This window comes from Scyliorhinus torazame, chromosome 18, assembly GCF_047496885.1.
Source record: "Scyliorhinus torazame isolate Kashiwa2021f chromosome 18, sScyTor2.1, whole genome shotgun sequence".
Taxonomy (NCBI): domain Eukaryota; kingdom Metazoa; phylum Chordata; class Chondrichthyes; order Carcharhiniformes; family Scyliorhinidae; genus Scyliorhinus; species Scyliorhinus torazame.
Genome location: NC_092724.1, coordinates 65720604 through 65734658, shown reverse-complemented (window position 1 = coordinate 65734658; position 14055 = coordinate 65720604). Strand labels below are relative to the sequence as shown.

Genomic DNA, 14055 nt, shown 5'->3' with positions numbered 1-14055 from the left:
GCGTACCCTCTCCCCCGCATATCCGACATGGTCAATCGGATTGCCCAATATAAGGTCTTCTCCACCGTGGACCTCAAGTCCGCCTACCATCAGCTCCCCATCCGCCCAAGTGACCGCAGGTACACAGCCTTCGAGGCAGACGGGCGATTATACCTAAGGGTCCCATTTGGCATCACAAACGGGGTCTCGGTCTTCCAACGAGAGATGGACCGAATGGTTGATCAACACGGGTTGCAGGCCACGTTCCCGTATCTCGACAACGTAACCATCTGCGGCCACGATCAGCAGGACCACGACGCCAACCTCCAAAAATTCCTCCAGACCGCTAAAGCCTTGAACCTCACATACAACGAGGACAAGTGCGTTTTTAGCACAAACCGGCTAGCCATCTTGGGATATGTAGTGCGCAATGGGATAATAGGCCCCGACCCCGAACGTATGCGCCCCCTCATGGAATTTCCCCTCCCTCACTGCTCCAAAGCCCTAAAACGCTGCCTGGGGTTCTTTTCATATTACGCCCAGTGGGTCCCCCAGTACGCAGACAAGGCCCGCCCCCTAATACAGACCACGACCTTCCCTCTGTCGACAGAGGCTTGCCAGGCCTTCAGCCGCATGAAAGCGGATATCGCAAAGGCCACGATGCGCGCCATCGACGAGTCCCTCCCTTTCCAGGTCGAGAGCGACGCCTCCGATGTAGCTCTAGCGGCCACCCTTAACCAAGCGGGCAGACCCGTGGCCTTTTTCTCCCGAACCCTCCACGCCTCAGAAATCCGCCACTCCTCAGTGGAAAAGGAAGCCCAAGCCATAGTGGAAGCTGTGCGACATTGAAGGCATTACCTGGCCGGCAGAAGATTCACTCTCCTCACTGACCAACAGTCAGTAGCTTTCATGTTTGATAATGCACAGCGGGGCAAAATTAAAAATGACAAGATCTTAAGGTGGAGGATCGAGCTCTCCACCTTCAACTATGAGTACCGTCCCGGAAAGCTGAACGAGCCGTCCGATGCCCTATCCCGCGGCACATGTGCCAATGCACAAATTAACCGTCTCCAAACCCTCCACGAGGACCTCTGCCACCCGGGGGTCACTCGGTTCTACCATTTTATAAAGTCCCGCAACCTCCCCTACTCCGTGGAGGAGGTCCGTACAGTCACAAGGAACTGCCACATCTGCGCAGAGTGCAAACCGCATTTTTTCAGGCCGGATAGTGCGCACCTGATCAAGGCCTCCCGTCCCTTTGAACGCCTCAGTCTGGATTTCAAAGGGCCCCTCCCCTCCACCGACCGTAACACATACTTCCTGAACGTGGTGGACGAGTACTCCCGTTTCCCCTTCGCCATCCCCTGCCCTGACATGACAGCGGCCACAGTCATTAAAGCCCTTAACACCATATTCACACTGTTCGGTTGCCCCGCATACGTCCATAGCGACAGGGGGTCCTCCTTCATGAGTGACGAGCTGCGCCAGTTCCTGCTCAGCAAGGGTATAGCCTCGAGCAGGACGACCAGCTACAACCCCCGGGGGAACGGGCAAGTAGAGAGGGAGAACGGCACGGTCTGGAAGACTGTCCTACTGGCCCTACGGTCCAGGGATCTCCCAGTTTCACGGTGGCAGGAGGTCCTCCCGGACGCCCTCCACTCCATCCGGTCGCTACTGTGTACCACCACTAACCAAACGCCTCATGAGCGCCTCCTTGTTTTCCCCAGGAAGTCCTCCTCTGGAACGTCGCTGCCGACCTGGCTGGCGGCCCCAGGACCCATCTTGCTCCGGAAACATGTGCGGGCGCACAAGTCGGACCCGTTGGTCGAGAGGGTTCACCTCCTCCACGCGAACCCGCAGTACGCCTATGTGGAGTACCCCGACGGCCGACAGGACACGGTCTCCCTGCGAGATCTGGCGCCCGCCGGCAACACGCACACCCCCTCGACACCAATCACCCCCTCCCTGCCACCGGCGCACCCCGCGACCGCCCCCTTCCCGGGAGGATCGGTCCTCCTCCCAGGTCCGACCAGAAGTGAAGCTGAAGCAGAAACCGTAAAGCTCCCGGAGACGACAACACTGGAACAAGCACCACCACCACCGGGGCTGAGGCGATCGACAAGGACGACCAGACCACCCGACCGACTCGTGGCATCGGTGTAACACTAGAATGTTGTGAACTTTAACGAGAATTTTTTTTCCTTTTTCCCTCTTACGAATACTGTAAATAGTTCAAAACAAAAAACCCTGTACATAGCCCAGTGTAGGGCACTGTGATGACATGCAAATGTTTTTTTTCCTCCCAGGACTTGTAAACCCCTACCACCATGCGAAGCACCACCCCGCCGGGTTCATTTTTAACAAGGGGTGAATGTGGTAGTGTGCATTAGGGGTCATGTGGCACTGTGAAGCCGTGATGTCATTGGCTGACAGATCCCGGGTCCTGGTTGGCTGTTGATCTCTAGCTCCGCCCTGAAGGCGGAGTATAAGAACCAGGAGTTCTCCCCCGCAGGCCAGTCTGTTGCTGAACTGCGGGGAACAAGTCACGCTTAATAAAGCCTCATCGACTTCATTTCTATTCGTCTCTCGTGAGTCTTTGTGCGCTACAGGTGGTCCCCCTCAGGGTTTACTTACCTGGGTGTTGTAGTTACCCCCTTGTTTAAGTAATTGTCTGGGGCAAATTTCCCCCAGTCAATTGCGTCTATTAGGTGGGACTTGACCCACTGATCCCCTTCCGATATCCTGGCTGGGGAGGATTGTATTGGTGAAGATTAATGTGTTGTCTAGGTTACTATATCATTTGCAGATGCTGCCAACCTTGCTATCTTCTGGGTCATAAGGAGATGAAAGGGGTGATTAGCTTGTTTATATGGAACACAACAAAACCTTGGGCTGGATTCTCTGCCGCCCACCATTGGTTGTAGAGTTGCCGATGCAACAGTGAATCCAGCATCAGCCAAAAATCAGATCAGCACCCCGCACCAATCCCATTCCGATGCACCAGCGATGGCGACGGTGTTAAAGTTCACATCCCATGTCAGCGGGAGGAGACAAATGGGTCAAATTGACCCAACTACATCCTGTTAACGGACTGGGTACCGGATTCTCCAAGCCTGTGTGATTCTCCAGTCCTGTGGGCCGGACTTCATGCGGCGAGAATTGGATTGCTGTTATAGAATCATAAAATTTACAGTGCGGAAGGAAGCCAACTGGTGTCTGCACCGGCCCTTGGAAAGAGCGCCCGACTTAAACCGCACGCCTCCACCCGATCCCCTTCATCCCGGTAACCCAGTCCACTAAACCGCACGCCTCCACCCGATCCCCTTCATCCCGGTAACCCAGTCCACCAAACCGCACGCCTCCACCCGATCCCCTTTATCCCGGTAACCCAGTCCACCAAACCATTTTGGACACTAAGGGGAATTTAGAGTGGCCAATCCACCTAACCTGCATATCTTTGGACTGTGGGAAGAAACCGGAACATCCGGAGGAAACCCATGCAGACACGGGGAGAGCGTGCAGACTCCACACAGACAGTGACCCAAGCCGGAATCGAACCTGGAACCCTGGAGCTGTGAAGCAACTGTGCTAACCACTGTGCTACCGTGAATTCTTTTAGGGAGTTGCCTCCAAAGTCCATCGGAGGGCCACTTTCCCCCAACAATGCAAATCCTGCCGACCCCCCCCCAGGACTCCCCCACTGCCTACATAATTCAATAATTATTTAATTATTCCTATGGAGATCTTGACTTCTGTACTCTGTTCCAAATCAGATACATTCTGAAAAGTGTGGGACCCCCGTCTCAAATTTATAGGCTGGGCTATGTCTGACCCGCTCCTACAAGGTTTTCCATAAGTCATGGAGTACCATTGTGCATCTTATTACTTAATCTCCATTGTTTTATCCTCTTCCCCCCTATTCTCTAGCTGGTCTGTTATATAGTTAGAGGCACAAGGTTTATGAACCAATGTTCTGGTGTTCTCCTGCCTTTTTCTGTTTTTATGTACGAAGAGTAATTGTTCTGTACTGTTAACAGTTTTTATATGCATGTTGTGTTATTTGTAACAAATTATAAAATGCTAATAAAAAAAATAAAAAGAAAAGCTTCCTTTACTTAAGATAGATAAGGTACCAGGACTGGATGAGATGGAGCCAAGGATACTGAGGGAAGTGAGAGTGGAAATTTCAGGAGCACGAATGATATCTTGCAGTCTTCCTTAGACACAGGAATGGTGCTAGAGGTCCGGAGAGTTGTGAATGTTACAGCCTTGTTTAAAAAGAGGTGCAAGGATAAAACCGGCAATGACAAACCAGTCAGTTTGACTTCAGTGGTAGGGAAACTTTCGGATACTATAGTTCAAAATCAATGGTACTGAGACAAGGGCAGGATAATTAAGGTAGCAAGTGTGGATTCATTAAGGGAAATTCACATTTAACTAACTTGCTGGAGTTTTTTGAGACAGTAACAGAGAAAGTTGATAAGGGTAACGCTGTTGATGTGATGTATATAGATTTTCAAAAGGCTTTTGATAAAGTGTCACACAAGAGACTTGTGAGCAAAATACCAGCCAATGGAAGAAAGGAAAATGAGGCACTTGGATAAGCAATTGTCTGAGTGACAGGAAACAGAGAGTAGTGAGAAATGACTGTTTTTCAGATTTGATGAAGGTTTGTTGTGGAGTTCCCCAGGGGCCAATGTTGGGACCCTTCTTTTTCCTGATTATATATTAATGGCCCTCCTGGACTGTGGTGTTCAGAGCAGATTTCAAAATTTGCAGATGATACAAAGATTGGAAACATTGTCAACTGTGAAGAGGATTGTCTTGAACTTCAAAAGGACCTGGACATGTTGGTGGATTGGGCACAAAAGTAGTAGATGAAGGTAAATTACCAACTTTTACAGATGCACCATAGAAAGCATCCTATCGGGCTGCATCACAGCCTGGTATGGCAACTGCTCGGCCCAGGACCACAAGGAACTTCAGAGAGTCGTGAACACCGCCCAGTCCATCACACGAACCTGCCTCCCATCCATTGACTCCATCTACACCTCCCGCTGCCTGGGGAAAGCGGGCAGTATAATCAAAGATCCCTCCCACCCGGCTTACTCACTCTTCCAACTTCTTCCATCAGGCAGGAGATACAGAAGTCTGAGAACACGCACGAACAGACTCAAAAACAGCTTCTTCCCCACTGTTACCAGACTCCTAAATGATCCTCTTATGGACTGACCTCATTAACACTAACCCCTATATGCTTCATCCGATGCTAGTGCTTATGTAGTTACATTGTATATGTTGTATTGCCCTATTATGTATTTTCTTTTATTCCCTTTTCTACTCATGTACTTAATGATCTGCTGAGCTGCTCGCAGAAAAATACTTTTCACTGTACCTCGGTACACGTGACAATAAGCAAATCCAATCCAATCCAAATGCAGAGACGTCTGAGATGATTCATTTTGTAGAATGTGAAATAAAGGGAGAAACTCCTAAGGAGGTGCAGGAACAAAGTGACCTCAGTGGATATGCACATAAGTCATTGATGATGCCAGAACTTGTTGAGAGAACAGTTAATTAAGAGAGAGGATGATATTCTTCTGGGAGACTAAGTGCTGATGCCGGGACTGAATCGTGAGTGTTTTAGGGCCTGTAAGCGGTGCCGGTCCCGGAGCAATTCAGATCAGGTTAATGGGCTCGCACAGGCGCCACGTGGAACTAGTGCAATTCCAGTGCATGCCGGGGTCGGGATCAGAACTGGAGAGCCTGACCAGCAGGAGCTGCATATAGACACTCCACTCCCTACACACGCTCACCCCAGCCAAGAACTGGTTGTGCTGGAGCACATCCATCCCATTGATGGATCAGTTGGGGCCAGAGGGTACCTAGGTGGGTGGCCTGGGGAGGCACCCATATGAAACAGCACGGTAGCATAGTGGTTAGCACAGTTGCTTCACAGCCCCAGGGTCCTAGGTTCGATTCCAGTCTTGGGTCACTGTCTGTGCGGAGTCTGCACGTTCTCCCCGTGTCTGCGTGGGTTTCCTCCGGGTGCTCCGGTTTCCTCCCACAGTCTAAAGGTGTGTGGGTTAGGTGGATTGGCTATGCTAAATTGCCCTTAGTGTCCAAAAAGGTTAAGTTGGGTTACAGGGATAGGGTGGAGGTGTGGGCTTGGGTAGGGTGCTCTTTCCAAGTGCAGACTTGATGGGCCGAATGGCCTCCTTCAGCACTGTAAATACTATGATTCTATGATTCTATGACCCGTGGCGCTAAGTTCACAGTGGGGCAGCCAGCGACATGCGCAGACGCATGGCTGGTTGCGGAAATGGTGGTCCGTGCCCGACCACACTGCCACCTCCTGGCCGCCCCCGTTACTCCCTCGGTGTCATGTTCTGTAGACTAACTGAAGTGAAGGATCAAGTGAACATTTAGTTTAAATAATTTATTGTAGAAGAACTGCATGATAAGATAAGTGGGAGAAATAAAATAATGAACTACTAACACTAATTAACTATTGTGGAACTACTGCAAAATATATCTATCCTCCAGCTCGACCCATTCCCAACTCCCAGCCCACAGGGTCATGTGATGGATTTACACTGCCACCTAGTGGTCATAGATCATGCATAATATTATGTATAAACTTGCCTTATGCATATCATCACACTTGGCAGAGCTGGCTAAGAAGAGGGCAGGATTCAACCGGGCTGAGGTGGTTCTCCACCGAAAGGGGGTGAAGTTTGGGCTGTTGCAGCCAGGACGACTGTGGGTCACTTTTCAGGACCGCCACCATTATTTCAATACGCCAGAGGAGGCGTGGACCTTTATTCAGAATGAAAAATTGGACTCAAACTAATGGTTTGCTGTGGGTTTTGGGAAAGCTGGGGATTGGGAATGGGTGATTGGGTGTGATGTGTGTGTTTTAATGGGCATGGGTATTGTTTTGGAGGGGCCGCTCCTCGCGTTCGAAGGAAGGAGGGGGGCAGGAGGCCCTGGGTCATTGGGAATGTGGAAGGAGGCGAAGCCCCCCAGCCTGGAGGCCTGGATAAATGATATGGCTGGGTTCATAAAGTTGGAGAGGATTAAGTTCGCCTTGAGAGGGTCTGCGCAGGGGTTCTACAGGCGGTGGCAACCGTTCCTAGACTATCTCACGGAGCGTTAGAGGAAGGTCGGTCAGCAGCAGCAGCAACCTTGGGGGGGGGGGGGTGGTGGAGGGGACGTCCTGGGAGGAGGGGGAGGGGGGGGTGGTGGTGGAGGGGCCCTGCATGAGCACAGTAGCATTGTGGATAGCACAATTGCTTTACAGCTCCAGGGTCCCAGGTTCGATTCCGGCTTGGGTCACTGTCTGTGCGGAGTCTGCACATCCTCCCCGTGTGTGCATGGGTTTCCTCCGGGTGCTCCGGTTTCCTCCCACAGTCCAAAGATGTGCAGGTTAGGTGGATTGGGGTTACTGGGTTATGGGGATAGGATGGAGGTGTTGACCTTGGGTAGGGTGCTCTTTCCAAGAGCCGGTGCAGACTCGATGGGCCGAATGGCCTCCTCCTGCACTGTAAATTCTATGATAAGCTTAATTTGGCTCGGTTGGTAGACCAGATGGAGGAAGACTTTAGGAGATGGGACGTGTTGCCACTCTCCCTGGCGGGCAGAGTGCAGTCCGTTAAGATGACAGTCCTCTCTAGGTTCCTGTTTGTGTTCCAGTGCCTGCCCATCCTCATCCCCAAGGCCTTTTCTAAGCGAGTAAGCAGGAGCATTATGGGGTTTGTATGGGCAAGTAAGATCCCGAGCGTCAAGAGGCTGTTTCTGGAGCGTAGTCGGTACATGGGTGGGCTGGCGCTACCGAACCTGTGTAGATATTACTGAGCAGTCAATGTGGCAATGATTCGGAAATGGGTAATGGAGGGAGAGGGGGTGGCATGGAAAAGATTAGAGGCGGCGTCAGGCGTGGGCACCAGCTTGGGAGCGCTGGTGACGGCACCTTTGCCGACGCGGTACACCACGAGCCTGGTGGTGGCGGCAACACCGAGGATCTGGGGGCAGTGGAGACACAGGGGTGAATTGAGGGCCTCAATTTGGTCCCCAATACGGAATAATCATAGGTTTGCACCGGGCAGGATAGATGGCGGATTCCTAAGCTGGCATCGGGCCGGGATTAAAAGGATGGGGGACCTATTTATCGACGGGGCTTTTGCTAACCTGGGGGTGCTGGAGGAGAAATTTGGGTTACCCACCCCGGAAACGCTTTTAAGTACATGCAGGTGAGGGCGTTTGTGAGAAGGCAGGTAAGGGAATTTCAGCTGCTTCCCGCACGGAGGATTCAGGACAGGGTGACCTCAGGTGGGAGAGCATTTCAGTGACAGTGACCACAACACCTTGACCTTTACCATAGTCATGGAGAGGGATAGGAACAGACAGTATGGGAAGGTATTTAATTGGGGGAGGGGAAATTATACTGCCATTAGACAGGAGCTGAGGAGCATAAAGTGGGAACAATTGTTCTTGGAGAAATGCAGTAATGTAGGGGTTGTTTCAGGGGCATTTGCTGCGAGTGCTGGATAGTTTTGTCCCACTGAGACGAGGAAAGAAAGGTAAGGTGAAGGAGCCTTGGATGACAAGAGAAGTGGAGCTTCTAGTGAAGAAGAAGAATGAAGCTCACGTAAGGCTGAGGAAGCAAGGATCTGACTCGGCTCTAGAGGGTTACAAGGTAGCCAGGAAGGAACTCAAAAATGGACTGAGGAGAGGTAGGAGGCATGAAAAAGCCCTGGCGGGAAGGATGAGGGGAAACCTCAAGGCGTTCTACACGTATGTGAGAAATAAGAGGATGATCAGAGTGAGAGTCGGGCCGATCAGGGATAGTGGAGGGAACTTGTGATTTTCGGCGGGAGCAGTGGCCAGGGGTCTGTCGGGAAGGTAAGTAGCTGGGAGAAATTTAACTCTTCCTGGGTTGGTAAGTATTGTGATTGGTTAGTAAAATCCTTATATTTGTAATCAGTTAAGGTAAAGTGTAAAAATAGCAGGAGATCCCGGACCCGTGTTATGCTCCTCGTGCTCAATGTGGGAGTTCAGGGACGCGGCCGATGCCCCTGACTCCTTCATGTGTGGGAATTGTGTCCAGCTGCAGCTCCTGTTAGACCGCATGACGGCTCTGGAGCTGCGGATGGACTCACTTTGGAGCATCCGCGATGCTGAGGAGGTTGTGGATAGCACGTTCAGTGAGTTGGTCACACCGCAGATTAGGGTTGGTGAGGGAGACAGGGAATGGGTGATCAAAAGGCAGAGAAAGAGCAGGAAGACAGTGCAGGTGTCCCCTGCGGTCATCTCCCTCCAAAACAGGTATACCGTTTTAGATACTGTTGGGGGAGATGACTCACCAGGGGAAGGCAGTAGTAGCCAGGCTCATGGCACCGTGGCTGGCTCTGCTGCACAAAAGGGCGGGAAAAAGACTGGCAGGGCTATAATCATAGGGGATTCAATCATAAGGGGAGTAGACAGGCATTTCTGTGGTCGAAAACGAGACTCCCGAATGGTATGTTGCCTCCCGGGTGCACGGGTCAGGGATGTCTCAGATCGGCTGCAGGACATACTGAAAGGGGAAGGTGAACAGCCAGTTGTCGTGGTGCATATAGGCACCAACGATATAGGTAAAAAACGGGATGAGGGGACTTCCGGGTGCGGCGATGACCAGCTAAGTCGCACGTTTCGGCAGCTCCCGGTGGAACGGACTTTTGGGCTCTTGATAGGAGCCCCAACGGCAATTTTAACGGCTAAAAACACCGTGCGGTAAACCAGAAGGGTATTCCCCCTGGACACGGATGGAAAAAGGAGAGGAAAGTGGCCGGATTGCAGCGGATCCTTTGGAACAGCGGCAAGGAAGGCAAGCAAAAACCAAGATGGCGTCGGAAGGTGGCAGTTTCATATGGGGCCCTGAACAACAAGAGTTCTTGAAATGCTGCGTGGAGGAGATAAAAAAGGAAATGAAGAAAGAGTTGTTGGCCCCGATACTACAGGCGATCGAAGGGCTAAAGGAGGAACAAAAGACCCAGGAGCAAGAGCTTCGGGTCGTGAAGGCGAAAGCAGCCGAGAATGAGAACGATATACAGGGCCTGGTGGTGAAGACGGAGATACAGGAGGCACATCAGAAACGATGTGTGGAGAGGTTGGAGGCACTGGAAAACAACGCAAGGAGGAACAACCTGAGGATTCTTGGCCTTCCTGAAGGTGTGGAGGGGGCGGACGTCGGGGCATATGTGAGCACGATGCTGCACTCGTTAATGGGAGCGGAGGCCCCGACGGGTCCGTTGGAGGTGGAGGGAGCGTACCGAGTTATGGTGCGAGGATCGAGAGCAGGAGAAACTCCCAGAGCCATAGTGGTGAGATTCCTCCGTTTTAAGGATAGAGAAATGGTCCTTAGATGGGCGAAGAAAACTCGGTGCAGTAAATGGGAGAACGCGGTGATCCGCGTTTATCAAGACTGGAGTGCGGAGGTGGCGAGAAGGAGGGCGAGCTTTAATCGGGCCAAGGCGGTGCTTCATAAAAGGAAGATAAAATTTGGAATGCTGCAACCGGCAAGACTGTGGGTCACATATCAAGGGAGGCACCACTACTTTGAGACGGCGGATGAAGCGTGGACTTTTATTGTAGAAGAAAAACTGGAATGAGTGGATTATCAAAAAGAACGTTTGGACAAAGTGGTGGGGTGAATGTGGGGGGCGAAGAGGGGTTTTATGTTCTAATCCTGCGGTATGGTAACTTTTCTTTCTCCCACAGGTGGTGATGGGGGGAGGTGGGGAGGGAGAGGAGATGGGGTGTTGGCCATGGGAGGCGGGGCCGAGGGAGAGGCGCGGGCTTGGTTCCCGCGCTATGATAATTATGGCGGGAATAGAGAAGCAGGAAGGAGGGGGCGTCGCACGGGGCGAGCCGTGGTCACGGGGGGAAGCCGAGGTCAGCCAGAGTTTGCTGACTTCTGGGAGCAACATGGGGGGAGTAATTACGCTAGCGGGGGGTCTAGCGGGGGTGGGTGGGAGGGGGGAATTACTGGGTTGCTGCTGCTGGGGAAAGGGGGGAGTGGGTACGGGAGAGGATGGGCGGGGGGGCACCGCCTGGGGGAGATACAGCTGCATGTGGCAAAGAGCAGGAATAACGCAACTGAAAGATCTATTTGTGGATGGGAAGTTCGCAAGTCTGGGAGCACTGACCGAGAAATATGGGTTGCCTCAAGGGAATGCATTCAGGTACATGCAATTGAGGGCTTTTGCGAGGCAACAGGTGAGGGAATTCCCGCAGCTCCCGACACAAGAGGTGCAGGACAGAGTGATCTCAAAGAAATGGGTGGGGGATGGTAAGGTGTCGGATATATATAGGGAAATGAGGGACGAAGGGGAGACTATGGTGGATGAACTAAAAGGGAAATGGGAAGAAGAGCTAGGGGAGGAGAACGAGGAGGGGCTGTGGGCAGATGCCCTAAGCAGGGTAAACTCGTCGTCCTCGTGTGCCAGGCTAAGCCTGATTCAGTTTAAGGTATTACACAGGGCACATATGACTGGAACACGGCTCAGTAACTTTTTTGGGGTGGAGGATAGGTGTGCGAGGTGCTCAAGAAGCCCAGCGAATCATACCCATATGTTTTGGTCATGCCCGGCACTACAGGGGTTCTGGGTGGGGGTGACAAAGGCGCTTTCAAAAGTAGTAGGAGTCCGGGTCGAACCAAGCTGGGGGTTGGCTATATTTGGGGTTGCACAAGAGCCGGGAGTGCAGGAGGCGAGAGAGGCCGATGTTTTGGCCTTTGCGTCCCTAGTAGCCCGGCGCAGGATATTGTTAATGTGGAAAGAAGCCAAGCCCCCGGGGGTGGAGACCTGGATAAATGACATGGCGGGGTTCATAAAGCTAGAGCGGATTAAGTTCGTCCTAAGGGGGTCGGCTCAAGGGTTCACCAGGCGGTGGCAACCGTTCGTCGAATATCTTGCGGAAAGGTAGATGGGGGAAAATAGAAGGCAGCAACAGCAGCCCAGGATTTGGGGGGGGGGGGGGGGGGGGGGGGGGGAGGGATGGGGGTGGGTGGGCGGGGGGGGTGTAGCCTGTGACAAGGCAGTTGCCAATTAGGGCTAGTTTTCATTTTTGTTATTTAATATTTATTTATTTTTTGATTTTTGTTTATATAAAATAGGTCATTGTTATCTGTGTTGTTATAATGTTGTGTAAACGATGCACAATGTACTGTGTTGGTTGACCAAAAATTTTCAATAAAATATTTATTAAAAAAAAAAAAACGGGATGAGGTCTTACAATCAGAATTTAGGGAGTTAGGAGATAAGTTTAAAAAGTAGGACCTCAAAGGTAGTAATCTCAGGATTGCTACCAGTGCCACGTGACAGTCAGAGTAGAAATTCAAGAATAGTCAGAATGAATACGTGGCTTGAGAGATGGTGCAGGAGGGAGGGGTTCAGATTTTTGGGAATTGGAACCGGTCCTGGGGGCGGTGGGACCATTACAAATCGGATGGTCTACACCTGGGCAGGACAGGAATCAATGTCCTAGGGGGTGCTTTTGCTAACACTGTTAGGGAGGTTTTAAACTAATGTGGCAGGGGGATGGGAACCAGATTAGGAAGTTAGAGGTCAGTAAAGAGGCAGCAACTAAAGCCAGTCAGGTACTAGATAATAAACTCAATGCGACTAAGGGGAAGAGTAGACAGGGAAGAGATGATGAACGCAAAGGGACAGGTGGTCTGAGGTGCATTTGTTTCAATGCGAGAAGTGTAGCAGGTAAGGCAGATGAACTTAGGGCTTGGATTAGTACCTGGGAATATGATGTTATTGGTATTACGGAGACTTGGTTGAGGGAAGGGCAAGACTGGCAACTAAATATCCCAGGGTATAGATGCTTCAGGAGGGATAGAGAGGGAGGTAAAAGGGGTGGAGGAGTTGCATTACTGGTCAGAGATGATATCACAGCTATGATTAAGAAGGGCACGATGGAGGATTTGAGCACTGAGGCAATATGGGTAGTGCTAAGAAATAGGAAGGGTGCAGTAACATTGCTGGGACTTTACTACAGGCCTCCCAAAAGCGAGCGTGAAGTAGAGGTACAAATATGTAGACAGATTATAGAAAAATGTAGGAGCAATAGGGTGGTCGTGATGGGAGATTTTAACTTCCCCAACATTGAATGGGACTCATGTAGTGTTGGAGGCGTAGATGGAGCAGGATTTGTAAGGAGCATCCAGGAGAGTTTTTTAGAGCAGTATGTATATAGTCCAACTCGGGAAGGTGCCATACTGGACCTGGTATTGGGGAATGATCCTGGCCAGGTGGTTGAAGTTTCAGTCGGTGATTACTTTGGGAATAGCAATCACAATTCCGTAAGTTTTAGAATACTCACGAACAAAGACGAGAGTGGTCCTAAAGAAAGAGTGCTAAATTGGGGAAAGGCCAAATATAACAAAATTCGGCAGGAGCTAGGGAATTGGGAGTAGCTGTTTAAGAGTAAATCCAAATTTGAAATGTGGGAGTCTTTTAAGGAAAGGTTGATTAGAGTGCAGGACAGACATGTCCCTGTGAAAATAAGGGATAGAAATGGCAAGATTAGGGAACCATGGATGACGGGTGGAATTGTGAGACTAGCTAAGATGAAAAAGGAAGCATACACAAGATCTAGGCAACTTAAATCTGATGAAGCTTTGGAGGAATATCGGGAAAGTAGGACAAATCTCAAACGTGCAATAAAGAGGGCTAAAAGGGGTCATGAAATATCTTTGGCTAACAGGGTTAAGGAAAATCCCAAAGCCTTTTATTCTTATATAAAGAGCAAGAGGGTAACTAGAGAAAGGACTGGCCCACTCAAAGACAAAAGAGGAAATTTATGCATGGAGTCAGAGGAAATGGGTGAGATTCTTAATGAGTACTTTGCATCGGTATTCACCAAGGAGAGGGACATGTCGGATGTTGAGGCTAAGGATGGATGTTTAAATACTCTAGGTCAAGTCGGCATAAGGAAGGGGGAAGTTTGGGGTATTCTAAAAGGCATTAAGGTGGACAAGTCCCCAGGTCCGGATGGGATCTATCCCAGGTTACTGAGGGAAGCGAG

General features: G+C 50.9%; 1 protein-coding gene across 1 annotated transcript in view; it reads right to left on the bottom strand.

Annotated features, from left to right (window-relative positions):
• Positions 1–3914: 3914 nt before the first annotated feature.
• The window catches only part of LOC140394738 (uncharacterized), a 56289-nt gene continuing 46148 nt past the window's right edge, over positions 3915–14055 (bottom strand). Inside the window, exon 4 of the mRNA XM_072481956.1 lies at positions 3915–4006. Within this exon, the coding sequence (XP_072338057.1) occupies positions 3915–4006 (92 nt within the window). The remainder of the gene's footprint in view (positions 4007–14055) is intronic.